This window comes from Ylistrum balloti, unplaced genomic scaffold, assembly GCF_031769215.1.
Source record: "Ylistrum balloti isolate Yb309-2 unplaced genomic scaffold, AGI_CSIRO_Ybal_v1 Utg371294, whole genome shotgun sequence".
Taxonomy (NCBI): domain Eukaryota; kingdom Metazoa; phylum Mollusca; class Bivalvia; order Pectinida; family Pectinidae; genus Ylistrum; species Ylistrum balloti.
In genome coordinates, this window is record NW_026782694.1 from 809,185 (window position 1) to 824,996 (window position 15,812).

The window sequence follows — 15,812 nt, forward strand, 5'->3', positions numbered from 1 at the left end:
GAGAAACCAGAATATTAAAAATATGATCAAGTATGGAGATTAATATAACGTGTACTTCCGGTTGTAGCTTTTGGTTTCGCCATCTGCATCGGGAAAGCAACATAAACAGAAGAATGGCACAGGTATTATCACATCTATATTTGTAATATTTTGCAACAGATTCAGAAGAATCAGCTGTCTCAACATGTTTTTTTCCTCTGAATTTTGTTGTAAATTGAATGAATCGATGTTTTTTAAAACTGCCTCCGAGAAGCCCTCCATATGCGACAACCTTTCATTTAAATTTTGTGTTACAGTATTTATATACCGAATACCTTTTAAAGTGGATTTAACCTGAAACATTTTTGTCAAATGATAGTAAATAGCATGGAGGCTTGTCTAGATGAGGTGATTGCCTATCATTAATTAGATATGTGCTGTCTACACTACGACAAGAGCATTAAGAATGATACAAGATACAGAAGTTGTTATTTAGAGTCGTGTTTTTGAATGAGAAAGCATTAGCACTGTACTACAGTAGAGCTATTATTACGACGATGATGATGAAGGATTCTCGTCTCCTTGACTCTGCCCACTGCAGGACAGACTCCAGAATTGACGTGTGTCGATTCTGTAGCGATGTAAGTGGGGAGGGGGAGGGGGGGAGTTGCTCCCTCATGGGTTGTGACGTGTGTCGATTCTCTAGCGATGTAAGTGGTGTGGGGGTAGTTGCTCCCTTGTGGGTTGGAGTCATATGGGGGTTGACTGTTCTGTAATTTGGAGATGACTCCCTGGTCTAAAGGTAATCTTGTGGTGATGTGTCTGGACTTCTGGCAGTGAAGGGGGCCCTTGTCTTCTTTCCTACCGAATCTCCAGGCTGTCTTATTATGATTATTAATTTTGGTTATGGGAAATTTAGAAGTCCTTTCCTAATAGAATGAAAATGACATTAGGCCGAATGTTGTTATGTTTAATTCGGGTATATTCGGGCTTCAGGGCGGCATTATGCGCCTACTCTTATTACCTAACGCTGCCCAGACTATTATAACGACTACGATGATATGATGTACGAGATGGGTCGCATCTATACATACCTTTACCTATATGTTATTTCATTTATAACTGATCAATAAGTTAATGATAAAATACAAACTTCATTGAGTCATTAAATTACTGCTTGGTGTTTTTAATAAGGAGATTTAAATTTCACAGCCAATTCTGCTGAAAGTGCCAATAACTCTACTGTCAAAGGCAGATCACATACAGTTTGTTGGTTGGTTTTTATTGAAAATTCTAGGAACTTAAATATGTCAAAATGCATTTTTTTTAAATTATGATTTGGTATTTGTTTAGAAGTTACATAAATGGAATGAAAGTTCATATTTCAATTTCCAGGATTTAAATAGGGCTTTGTACCCCTTTTGGGATATCATGGGTACATCGTTGATTACAAGAATATGCCAGGTATTTATAAGCTATCGGGTGATATGCTTTCAAGTTATTTGTGGTCTCTAACAATAATAATCTAGCGCCCTCCATGTGTGCAGAGTTTTCCATAAGAGCCGGTCGCCGGCCAATTTGTCTGGCTACTTTGATCATTTGGCTGCCTACACCAATCCAGTTCCGTAATAATGTTCTGTACACAACTACACGTACACGGCAGGCCAGCCTCCTACTTACACTACACAGCCCACTACTAGCAAAATTATGGAAAACCCTGGTGTGGATATTTGCTTTTTTTTTCTTTTTCAAAGTTGGCATTATGTACCAAATTTCTTCAGCTGTGATCTAAGGTGATTTTTAGTTTTGAAATGTGATATTGTAAAATAACCTCAAGAAAGAGTTTTCCAATTCCATCAGACAAGTACATGTAACTTTTTCAGTGTTATTTATCAGGTATCGACAAAAGAAAAAATTCTTTCCTTCCCAATATGAAAAACAAATGTTTTATGCTAAAAAATAATTAAATGTGTGTGGTGTACTAGACTAATTTTAATACCTCAATGGTACATTTCAATTAAATGCTGACTTTAATAAGCTAAGGATTGACAGGTCAAAGGCCACCTTTACACCAGTGTAAGCTTTCAACTTGGATGGAGTAAACTATAATAAATATAGCCTTGAAGTACATGTGAATAAAAATGCATACTAGCAATAAATTATCATATATATTAAAGTATAAACTCCTCAAAACCTCAACAAGTTTATTTTGTGTGTTTAAGTCGTCTCATATTAGTTGAATGCATTAAAGATTTTGAAAAAAATTTGAATTCAAGAATATTGATTCAGAGAAGATAATTACTTGCTCGGACCTAAATTTGCAATAGAGCTTTTTAAACAGTGGTAATTGAATCAAATTAGTACTACAAATCTACTGTAGATGTAGCTATTTATTTAATTTTAACAGGACTTCTCAGTAATTCTTGTAGGACTTTTTCAGGCAGGTTTCCGGAATGAGATTGATTCGAAACTGGTTTGGAAAATTTATCATTCATTTTCAGCATTGGTATACACTGGTATCACAGAACTATACATAAATTCTTCTGTGGCGATGAACATGTCTTCTCTAAATAGTATAATGACATGGAGTTATGCCCCTTTATTACTGGCTCCATTTCTGGCATATTTTCCTAATTAGTAACATCTTACCATTTCTTTTACTTTCACAGAAAAAAGAGTCGGAACAAAATGGGGTTAGTTGTTTAACTTTATGCATGCATAATTAAGGTTACTTGGTGACAGGAATAATATTTGACACGAGGTTATGTGGATTTATAAAATTGTGTTAAGCACCATATAAAGACAGATATCTGGAAATTTAAGTCTCTTCCATCAGTTTGCAGCAATAGCTTTGTTAATGAGAAAAAAAATTAGGAATTTTGTTTGTTTCTTCCTTATTTACCAATATTTGTTCAGAAATTTACACAAGAACAAAAATTCTTATCAGCCATCTGGCAAACATGTTTCCTTTTAAAGCTGGTATGGCATGATTCATGTGTGATGGTTCTTTTAGAACGTATAAGACATTTTCATGGTACATAAAAACACCTTATGTATTATTGACTTATAGAACAGCCATTCTATGTGTTATGCGAATGATGCAAAGATTTGAATAAAATTTTATACTCAGTTTTTTCTGAGTTTTTGTGTATAGCAGAAATATATCCATTTCAAGTTTCCTATGTCAAATATATCATTACTTTGTCCCTGCTTCTGTGTCATAAAGGAAGTATAAGGTGAGATACATTCTTGGCACATGCATATCGCAATACACTGTGGCAATCCACAAGGTGTACAACAAGTAGGTATGGATTAATTCCAGTTTTGGACAGCACCATGAACAGTTAGTTTCACAGATTTTTATGATTGATTTGTTAAAAGCAATAAACTAAAACTAATTTTCAGTTATATCCAAGGTACATCAATCACATTTACTTAATTATATAAAGTACAGGATCATAAGGTTTTCCAGAGCATGTAATTCATTGCGTTTATCCTAGGATTATGTGGGTTCCATTGTTCATCACTCAACAGTACAAAGGTATCTGTAATGTAGAACCTAGATGGTATATATTGTAACATGGAATTTTAAAAAAAGATGGAACAAATCTGATAAATGATGGCTATGGGTTCAAGCAGGATAGATGCATTTATGCTTTTTTGTTTTGTTCTGTGGTGGAGGAGTAGGAGAATAATCCATCCAAAACTTCGCCTGAGCTGAAAAATTATATGATCCATTCAACTTGGTTTCAATACACGTAACTTATTGTTTGGTTTAAATCAACAATTGATTAAACATATTTTTCGTATTCCTGAAAAGAATTTCTTGTACAAACCGTGTATGTACAAATGTGTTCTTCATTTCATACAATTAATGATATACTTGTATAATTTCAGTTTTATCACAAAATCATCAATGAATTAATTGATGGTTGGCAATTCCAGATAAGTTTATTGTGTATATTGACATTTTGTAAAAAGTAAAAACAAAAAATAAGTCTAACTAGTTTAGTTATATGTTTTTAAGGAGAAAAAAACATTTTTAGATTAAATTGATCTAATTTGCATGTGACTGGTACATGATAGCAAGTACTTTGTTAATAATAGATGACTGCATAGGTTTGACAATTTTTTTATTTTTTGCATTGTTTGGATTGGGTAAGAATGGATTAAATAAATTGTATGCCATTATCCTGGACTAAGTCTTGAATAGCTGATGTGTTGGAGAATCCTACCTTTTCTTATTGCAGAAGAAACTAAATTTTAATAAAAAATGTATGCATGTAGTTACTTCAGTTTTTTTTTAGTCTAATGGTCAACTGAATTATCTGTATCATTGTGTACTATATATAGTAGTTCATTTATGGTATTTGTTTCAGTGGTCAGCGGAAGACAAACCAGTGAAGATTGATAAATGGGACACAGCAGCTTTAAAGAATGCATTAGATGATGGAGCGAAAAAGGTGTTGTGTAATGTGTAAATACAGTGGAAACCATGTAATGTCACGTTGCTTAATGTCACTTTCCTATTAATATCACTGTCCTGTTAATATCACATTTTCATGAAACATCCATTTTTTCCTTGTACATACTATGTAATTCAGCACTTATTTTGATCTGGACAACACTTAATGCAAATGCATTTATTTATTTTGGTATTATCGCAAAAAAAAACATAGGTAAGTGCAGGCAAGAACTATGAGTTGATGCCTCAGGGGCCATGCGTCACACCTGGATACATTATGTAGTAAACATGTTACTGTCCTACTGGCCAACTTTTCACCCCCTTCAACTCCCAAACAATAGGTTGTTCATCTTAGCTGTAAGGGTCAGCTAGATTCAGGAAAGACTGGTGTGTTTGTTTGTTTTTATTTTTGTTGCCTCAGTTTTTTTTTTTTAATTTTTGTTGCCTCACATGTCTTAATCACCAGTGTGAGGCCTCATTGTTCATTGTCTATTTGTTAATGAGTCTGAATATTTGCTCTGCAGCCATCCATAGCTTAATGCTGTCAGTTTATAGTGTGAATATATTCCCTTTTGATCTGGTGACAGGACTGCTGTAAAGTCATTCATCATACTGTAACAACCGAAGGACTATTCCATCATATTTGTAAACTGTATAGTGTACATGCAATGTAATTTTGTACAAGTTTCTGTATAGTGAATATGGTTTGTGAAATCATGTGATGTTGTTTTACTTAATTTTTTTTTCTTTGTGGTACACAGGTCATCTTGGAAGGCTTTAAGTTGAAAGAGTCACACACTTTGTTTGATCTTCGTCTACTGATCTGTACTGTGGCAGTTGGATTCTCCTTCTTTGCCCTGCTATGGGACTACATCAGACCCTTTCCAGAATCAAGACCAGTTCTCATCATCTGTGTGTTGTCGTATCCTTTTATACCGAGTTTACTCTGTACACATTTTCGATTATCTCCCTTGGGCCAGAAAATATTTCAGCAGAATTGAATTCTTTAATGTGGGCATATACAACTGCTTTTAGAATAAAAGTGACTGTTTGAAACTAGTTTGTAAAAAAAGAAAGAAATGGGCAAGTTATGCAAGCAATTTTTTAATGAAAACAAAAAATAAGAAAATAAATTCCTGAGGTATTTGCGGGGGTTATTAAATTGGGCTCCGTCTGTCCAAGTGCTTTTCCGGGCTATAACTTCGAAACCGTTCAACTTAACTTCACAAAACTTCCTATATATATTAAGTTGGTGCCCTAGTTGTGCCTTTTGCTAATGGCAGCATTTCACTTTTTATATTTTTTCTGTTACCATAGAAACATAGTCAGAAAACACCAAAAGAGGGCTTTTCCGGACTATAACTTCGAAACCGTTCAATTCAACTTCACAAAACTTTCTGTATATATTAAGCTATTGTCCTAGTTGTGCCTTTTGCTATTGTCGACATTTCACTTTTTACATTTTTTTTGTTACCATAGAAACATAATCAGATAACACAAAAAGAGGCTTTTCCAGGCTATATCTTCCAAACCGTTCCACTCAACTTCACAAAACTTTCTGCACATATTAAGTGGGTGCCCTATTTGTGCCTTTTGCTATTGCCGTCATTTCACTTTATATATATATTTTTTTCTGTTTCCATGGAAACATAGACAGATAACACAAAAAGAGGCTTTTCCAGGCTATATCTTCCAAACTGTTCCACTCAACTTCGCAAAACTTTTTGCACATATTAACTTAGTGCCATAGTTGAACCTTTTGCTTTTAACAACATTTCATTTTTTTTTTTGTATTTTTCAGTTTTTGCAAAAATATAGTTAAAAACCTCAAAAGAAGGCTTTTTCTGAGCTACAACTTCATGTCATTGGCCCCTCAGAGTGTGATCATTATCATTATTATTACATGTTTTACATTTCTTACATAGTAAATCTTTTGTTGCCTGAAGATAGCTGTTATGCCTGAAAACGTTGCTAAAACACATTTGTTGTGTTGATTCTATATTTTCAATTATATCTCTATATATAATGTCTATAATGTTGAAGTTGAGGAGATGTGAGTTTATTATTTTCTACTAATGCTTTCACTGTAATAGACCTTCACGTGCAAAGTACTGATACATAAGTGTGTGAAGTCTCAAATTATTACAATGCTATATATAGCATATTTGGGTTCCATACCAACACCTGTGCGCGGGGGATAATGCCACGCTTTGCGGCATCTTGTCTCATAATCAAGTTAAGCACAGTTCATTTGAAATTTCAGAATATTATTACTGTAAAATTATCAGATAAAAAACAATTAGAAGTTCATGAATTATAGACTTAATTTGTTTGTCACTAAGATTTACTAACACAGTGTTGTAGATATTTCTAGCTTCTCTGTGACCCTTATTACTTTATATTAGCCTTAAACTGACTTAGATACTTTGTTTTGATGGGTGTGCTGACAATCTACACTACTTACATTGAGAAGGGTATCTTTCTTGTGGCACTGGATAAGGATGAGGCAGGACTAGAACCTGATGATGTCTGGGAACTATCTTCTTCTTTAAAAAAGTAAGTCCCCAATTCAAAAAAGCAAGTTATGCTCATAGGTAATGATTTTTTGAAAATTTTTTCAGAATTAGAGTATGTGATTAAGTTGCTGATAAATTACATAGATAGAGGATCATATTTGAATGTCAGTGTAATATGGAATTTATTAAACAAGTTCAGTTAATTATTCTGTCACAAGTCTTTAGTTTAATAGGTTCCATATTATATCAGCACATGTATCGGATTCTATTTCTCATATAATCTGTATTTTTGAAAATTAAGCAAAAATTCTCAAGTTGATTTTAACATAAGACAGACATAGATGATACATTTTTACTACCAAGACAATCATGTAAAGTCATGAAGTTGTGACTCAATTTTGATGTCACAATAGTGTTATTACCTATTTTATTATAACAACCATATTGATGTAGCACAGCAGGTCAGCTATCTGATAAAGAGGTTTTTGAAATCAAAGAGGTTTTTGAAATCAAAAGTATGATTCTTCAAATTTGATGGTTTATTATTAACTGGGAGTTTGCTTTTTTCTTAAAAAATATGTTTATTTACTGAAAAGTAAGAACAAAAAAATGCTGCCTTTTTATTGGCTTAAGATAAAAGGAATTTATTTGATAAAGGTTGAAGACCAAGATACCCAGAATGAACTTTTTTACTCAGAAATATTGGTATTTGAATTTAAATGCTCATTTTACCATGTTATAGATTTATCTTTTACTTTCAGATATGATGACAAGTATCATCTTCAGATATCTGTCCTACCAGGTACTACAAAAATTTCTCGTTCTATGGACTTCACAAAAAGTGTCAGTGAATTCTTTGATGAAAATGGCAAATTTGACTACAATAACTTTGAGCCAGAAGTCAGAAATCTGAAAGCAAAGTTATCACAAAGCCATAAGGAGTAATTTGGATGATGGCATGTCACACATGGCCGACTTCTTCAAAGAAAACATGCTTTATAAATGCTGAGTCAGAAATATGAGAGAATGAGGAAAGGTAGACCTTGCTATGAAAAATAGCTGGAAGATCATGTTAGTTGTTATTTTAAAATTATGTTTGCTAGAATACAATTTTCTTCAATGAGAACATTAAGCTATAAAATATCTAGTTAATGATTTTTTAATGAACCCACAAGTCAAAATAAGAGGTTCAGTTGATCTGGAACCTGTGTTGTTGAACTCTCATGAAGAGTATACATGAGAAGGCAGGGGAATGCTGTAGAGTGATTTGGTATGGATGAAATATAGGTTCAGGGTGATTTTGTATGGATGAGATATTGGTAAATGGGAATATTGTACACATGGGTTTACAGCCACGTTTCATTGTTTTGTATTTCGCAATAAACTCTTTGTGTACTGTAAATATCAAATGTTTTTTTTTTGTTTTTGTTTCTTTGTTTTTTAAATTTAAAATCATGGCCGCCATCTTGAAAACACATTTTCAGCTTCTTCTCAAGTTCCACCAGTGCGATAGAGCCAAAACTTGCATGAAATGATCATGACATGGCACTAACCAAAGTTTGTTAATTTCGGGTCAGTCCAAAATCCAACATGGCCACCATTTTGAAAATAATTTGAAAACACATTTTCAACTTCTTCTCAAGTTCTACCTGTGACATTGAGCTGAAACTAACCTGAAATGACCGTGACATGGTCCTGACCAAAGTTTGTTAATTTCGGGTTGGTCCGAAATCCAAGATGGCCGCCATCTTGAAGACACATTTTCGACTTCTTCTCAAGTTCCACCAGTGCGATAGAGCCAAAACTTGCATGAAATGATCATGACATGGCACTGACCAAAGTTTGTTACTTCAAACATCCTCTGAATAACCAGAACACCCAGGGTATTTGGCCTGTAGCATGCTGGGATGAAGGTTTACAAGTTTGTTGAAATGAATAACCTTAACCACTTTCAAGGTGGTGGCTGAGTGCCTTTGGTTCTTAAATCCAGGTGAAATAAGTTCAAAATTTGAAATCTTGTATTTACGTCAGATGACCGTTAAGGCCCATGGGCCTCATGTATGAATTCTATTAATTTACTTCTAGTATGCTGTTCATTTTCCTAAAGCATCCATTTTACAGGACTAAACATGGGACTGTTTACATGTAGCATATAAGGTGTAATGAAATTGGATGTGGGATGAATCCATGTGAACGATACAGGTGCTAATGACCTCTAGAATTGGACTTCAGATTAAATAGCTGAATAAGTAATGTAATGACATCATTTTTTTTTTAATCTTGTATTTTAAAAATTTTTGTTTTGTTTTGTTTTTTTAGAGAGAAACTAATACAGACAGATTTAAAGAGAAAGCAACTAGCTCTCAGTTTTATTAGGTCATCTGACCCGAAGGGTCCGATGACCTATAGTCATCATGCTTCGTCCGCCGTGCGCCGTGCGCCGTCCGTAAACTTTTCATTCAAACAACTTCTTCTCAAATACTAGAAGGTCTAGGGGGCTAATACTTGGCACAGAGGATACTGGCATGGAGCTCTACCAAGTTTGTTCAAATGAATGACCTTGACCCATTTAAAGGTCACAGGGGTCAAATATGTTAAAATCTTTAAACAACTTCTTCTCATTAACCAAAAGGCTCAGAGTGTAGATATTGGGCCTGTGACATGCTGGGATGAAGGACTACCAAGTTTGTTCAAATGAATGACCTTGAACAACTTTAAAGGTCACAGGGGTCAAATATGTTAAAATCTTTAAATAACTTCTTCTCAAATACTAGAAGGCCTAGGGGGCTAATACTTGGCCCATAGCATGCTGGCATGGAGCCCTACAAAGTTTGTTCAAATGAATGACCTTGGCCCACTTTCAAGGTCACAGGGTTCAAATATGTTAAAATATACAAAGGACTTCATCTCAATAAGCAAAAGTCTATGAGTGCCGATATTGGGTCTGTAGCATGCTGGGAGGAAAGGCTACCAAGTTTATTTAAATGAATGACCTTGAACAACAATCAAGGTCGCAGGGGTCAAATATGTCAAAATCTTTAAATAACTTCTCAAATACTAGAAGGCCTAGGGGGCTAATACTTGGCCCATAGCATGCTGGCATGGAGCCCTACAAAGTTTGTTCAAATGAATGACCTTGGCCCACTTTCAAGGTCACAGGGGTCAAATATGTTAAAATATACAAAGGACTTCATCTCAATAAGCAAAAGTCTATGAGTGCCGATATTGGGTCTGTAGTATGCTGGGAGGAAAGGCTACCAAGTTTATTCAAATGAATGACCTCAACCCACTTTCAAGGTCACAGGGGTCAAATATGTTAAAATATACAAACGACTTCTTCTCAACAAGCAAAAGTCCATGAGTGCTGATATTGGGCCTGTAAGATGCTTGGAGGAGAGGCTACCAAGTTTGTTCAAATGAATGACCTCAACCCACTTTCTAGGTTTGGCTTGCTTTTTGTCAGATGACCGTTAAGGCCCATGGGCCTCTTGTTGAATGTGCTACCTCCATTCCAGAGGTAGTTTAAAATATACCTGGTATTTCTGTTCTCGATTAAGTAATTTGTCATCATTTGCTGCATAACAAAGCAGTTGAAGTTACCACAACTTGGGGTGCTGAAGTGCGTATTAGAACTAGAAACTCTGACGTCATTCAACGCAGATGTGACATAAACACACTAGATTGGAGTTTTGGGTGTGACAGATCGAATAACAATTATGTAAGATATGGTTTTGCTATGACTAGGACTAGGCAAACAGAAAACAAATAGTTTTAAGTGCAGAAAGGTCGGCGGACAAAGCTTTTCGTTCAAGCTAAACATTGCTATTCAATTCAGCATTTGTAGTGTTTACGGAGAAGGATGAAATGCTATCTAAATTTAGACTGCAAATCAAAGCAGTAAATACAATTAATTCCTCTCACAGAAAAGCTGTGAGAACGCAATTCAACTTAATACCTTGTAGTAACGCGCTACCTGGTAGCTAGGCGTTATAACGTAATTCAGCTCCGATGGAGAGATGTCGGCCTTCAAATCTATTTCCATATAGATAATGATTAAAGTGAAATACCCATACCTGTCGTGTGTGAACTGTAGCAGTCATAAATTACCGGAATATTGCACTTTTATGTCTTTTGCAAAACGTAACACGTTAAGCACGTGCATGCCGCTCTCTACTGACGTTAACTGCGTCTTTCGTGTGCACCTGCTTAAAGTTTGGTTTATACAAAAGCAACCGCTGATTATGTTCCACAAACAAATCCCTAGGACCCATGACGTCTGATAAACACACGCTTTGTTGTCTAATTTATACAGTAGACAGAGCCGGTTCTGCAAATTATAATCGGAAAAACATGGATTAATGACGGGTATGAGCATTTGAAGGGAGTATTATCAAAATCAAGGTTACAATAAACAGAGGAAGATATTGTTCTGTCAGGTTGTATGATGTTGCGAAACTGTTTGTAAAACTCGTTATTTATGTTGTAGCTACTGTTTTATTACAAATGATGTGCAGATGGATTTTGGATTAAATTAACATAGAAAACCACAGGTAAAAAGTACATTGATCCAGGCATGTGTACTCGCTAACACTGGCCACGTGCAAACGTGTCTGTATACACAACCTGGGTAAACAGACTGTAATGGAGGCCTAACAGTAACATACATTGACATATTTTTATGGAGGCCCTACCCTATCCTAATCTACACCGACAGACTGTTATGGAGGCCTTACAGTACATTTTAAGGAGGCCCTAAACTATCATCACTTACACCGACAGACTGATATGGAGGCCTTGCAGTACCCTACACTGACAGACTTTTATGGAGGCCCTACCCTATCCTAATCTACACCGACAGACTGTTATGGAGGCATTGCAGTGCATTTTATGGTGGCCCTACCCAATCGTCACTTACACCGACAGACTGCTATGGAGGCCTTGCAGTACCCTACACTGACAAACTTTTATGGAGACCTACCCTAGCATCACGTACACTGGAAGACTTGTATGGCAGCTCTACTGTACTCCAATAACATATTCTGACAGATCCAGATTTCTACAAAAGCCCAGCATAAGTTTGAAGTTAAATTACACTACCAGATTTCTGCTTTTATGGTAGCTTAACACCGTCTCATTTTTCCATTGGCTTAATTATGCAAAGGCCAAACCATAAAATTGCTTACAGTGAGAGATTTGTTAGTGAATCTGCAATACTTTGGAAACCCTTCCGTAATTAAATCATTGATAGACGTTTAGAGAAGCTTTATCAGGGCATCACGTACAAGACAGACTTGTTTCTAGATGTTTTACCGACAAAATATTATATTTTCAAAAAGTCACCTTCGATGGTGACATTGACATATCTTAATAAAGGACTACCAAACGAGAACTTCCATTAATGTACAGTGTACATGTACCTGTAAGGATGTCTTTTCGTTTCATTATAATCATTGATAAATATTTTTATGAAGGTCCTACCGTATTGAAACTTATCTTAAAAGACTTGTATGGAGGCCCAACCGTATCGCTACTTACAATAAAAGACTTGTATGGAGGCCCAACCCTATCGCTACTTACATTAACAGACTTGTATTGAGGACCGACCGTATCGCTACTTACATTAACAGACTTGTATGGAGGCCCAACCCTATCGCTACTTACATGTATTTTGACAAACGTAGGGTCTTATCGTGTCATTACTTGCATTGACAAACTTGTATGGAGGCCCAAAGTTACCATTACTTGCGCTTTCAAATTTGTATGGAAACCTTATAGTACCCTTTTTCACTTATAGACCTGTACGGATGCCGTGCCGTACTTTCGCTTAAATGATACTTTTATGTAAGCACTACCGTAACATGGATCCCGATTACAGATGTGTATGAAAGCCGTACCATAACATTACATTTACAGATTTGTACTATAAGATACATTTACATTCTTGTAAGGGGAAGTCCTGTTGTATTATCGCTTACACTGAAAACTTTTTCTGGAAACCCAACTTTAAGATTACTCCGACAATTTGCATGACAGCAGTTACACCGACGAACCCAAGAAGATTCGACTGTCATTGCCTGTACTTTTACTGCCTTTGCTTCCACAGACATTATTTTTTAATGGAGGCGGTTAATACACCTTCATTCGACTTCACATACCAACATCACTAACATTGACTTATTGGAGGATCCATTTTATCGTTTTAATACCAACTTATTTCAGGTGTGAAAAAATGGTATTCTTTTTCTACTTTCATTGGCATGACTATACATTTGGCGTCATATAATATGTAAATGACATGGCATGATGGCGATTGTACGATTTTAATTCGCCAAAGATTTAGGACTATGTAATTTGATACTATTAAATTGGAAACACTTGAGATGAAAAACAATCATTTGGTGTGCTTTACGCTATGGATATAGAGGTAGAGCATCTGAATGATTTTCATATAGTTAGGTAATGCATTATGCGTGTTATTATAACTCAATTAAAACTACAACACATTATTCATTATCAACAACATAATCTGTCAAGTAGAACTGCTATTTGAGGATGCGACGTCGCCATTTTGTAATGTCAACAGTAATCCTGATTATCTTAATTTTTGGGAAAAAACCGTAATTACAGTACAGCCGAATTATGAATTAAATTGTGTTGCGTCCAGTGCTAAGTACTTTAATCATGAAAGTTAGACAAACGACTGAAATGCCAAAAACCGGATCGAAAGGTGCGCTACCCACTAATATCAATAAATTTCATAAATTTCAATATTGCATAATCTTATACTAACGTCAAATAGAAATGTATATTCTAATCGTTCCACTTTCCGAACGGATTAAAACGTCACATGCGTTACAGCTGTTTCGTTCTCTTAGAACTCTATAGCGATGATAAGGGTCTACATTTTTGTAACCTGCATGGGCATATAGGAGACTATTATGGAAAATCAAAATTGGTCTAAAGAAATACCAGTAACTAAATGGGTTGGTTCAGTTACCTGAAAATTCAGCAAGTTTCATAACTTTCAATACTGCATTCTGTTACATATATATATATACAAAAGCATGTTACTCCGAGGCTTCAAAATATGAGTTACGCTTTGTTTTACCCATGCAAATAGTTGTTATCTATACGCATAAAACAAACATCACACAGCACTGACCCGACCAAGACCCTATTTTTCCAAAGGATTCAAAGCTACCTCGTAATTATTATGAATTGAAAATATTTTGAAATCTTTTAAGCTTCCATACTGTTTCTGTTAATAGTCGAGAATTTGGAGTAAAATCTGACAACCAGTCGCTCGTTACCACCAAGACACATCTGGTGGATGGCCATGTGTTGTGTACATGACCTTGTTTGTATGCCTTGGCATGGCGCACATACTTAAAATCAATTTTCTTTTGCTTATATAGAAAATTGATAATTATAGTCAGACGGATCTGTATAGGCCTTTCAGTATATTGTAGACTGACTGACAAACAACACCATGGCACGTTTCTATTTGGACCGACACGTGCATTAACACAGCAGATGTAACATACATCACTTTAAAGTGCACAGCAATTGCAGCACCATCATGTGGTATATCGGATGTTTTTGGTGTGTTTTAGAGATTAAAAGAAAAATGTCATTCCGTATTATTTTCACTTCCATTTAACCAAGTAACCACATCCAAAACGCACGTAGTATTTTGTGTTTAAAAATTAAATTCGACTTAAGAAATCTTTCTTTCGTACAACTATGTTTTTATAAACAAGTAAAATTTTCATGCAATACACGAGCTTTTCTGCACTCCTTGACAACTTAAGTCGGTGAATTCCATCGGCATTCCAGTAAAATCTACCATGCGTTGTAACAGGAATTATTCAAGAACATTCTATTTAAACAGTGAACTAAAATATGGAGCTTGGATTACAAGTGTTATCCTATTTTACCAAGATATACCAGCAATGGCCAGCTAGATTGTATCAATAACAGAAACTCATTTGATATAAACGTCACAATTTATTTATTGATATCTTTTATGACAACCCGATTTATACAAAAGTATTTATATAATGAATACGATAACATCAATATAAATTGCTAATGCTTAATGTTGAAGACAAACATGATGAACATGAACACAAAATAATGACAGAAATGCATTGAAAACATGAAATATAAACTCATAACATGTTCAGTAATCACGCGGAAAGTACAGATCAACTGAAATCAACATATACGAATGCTAGGAACACACACATAGACATGAAAATCACGAATCATACTAAAACAGGTAGTGCCAAATCTTCTGCATATAATCAGGAGTCTCCTTCACTGAACGTTGATCTTGGAAAAATACCAAAGCGCTGTATAGAAGACTACTATCATTAACTTATTTTTCCCTTAACGAGTCTGTTTCCATCCCCCTGCTTCTCATGAAGCCAGAATTTCGATTTATAAACTGAAAAACAAAGCAAGAAATAGTTGAAAACGACCATAAGAACCTCTAACACTCTAACACAATGACTGCTTTCCAAATCTAGTCAACAAGGTTAACTAGAGTTCACTTTAATTTGCGTATAGATGAAGACTGAAAAATCTAAAATTAAGGTCCCTTCACCCAAAGATCCTCCAGACCAATTCCTGTCAATATTCGTGCATTTCTTGCATGGTTCATCTTTAAAGTCCCACAATTTGTTTTACATATATCCTATTATAAGAGTGAAGTTTACTTACTGCTCACGGTTAAACAAAACAGAACAAAAACAGAAAATTAATTATTCACTAAAAGGCAATAACAATTAATAACTTCCATTCCTATATTCTTTTATTGTCTATTTCGTTTACATTTGTTTTGCTGTTAC

At 35.0% G+C, this 15,812-nt stretch overlaps 1 protein-coding gene across 1 annotated transcript; it reads left to right on the plus strand.

The window, feature by feature from the left end:
• The first annotated feature begins 66 nt into the window (after positions 1-66).
• Positions 67-8,369, plus strand: LOC132561879 (signal peptidase complex subunit 2-like). The gene is made up of 5 exons (XM_060226586.1): positions 67-122; positions 4,359-4,442; positions 5,206-5,366; positions 6,866-7,000; positions 7,722-8,369. The coding sequence occupies exons 1-5, from the start codon at positions 114-116 to the stop codon at positions 7,903-7,905; spliced, it is 573 nt and encodes a 190-aa protein (XP_060082569.1). The 5' UTR covers positions 67-113; the 3' UTR covers positions 7,906-8,369.
• The last annotated feature ends 7,443 nt before the right edge of the window (positions 8,370-15,812 follow it).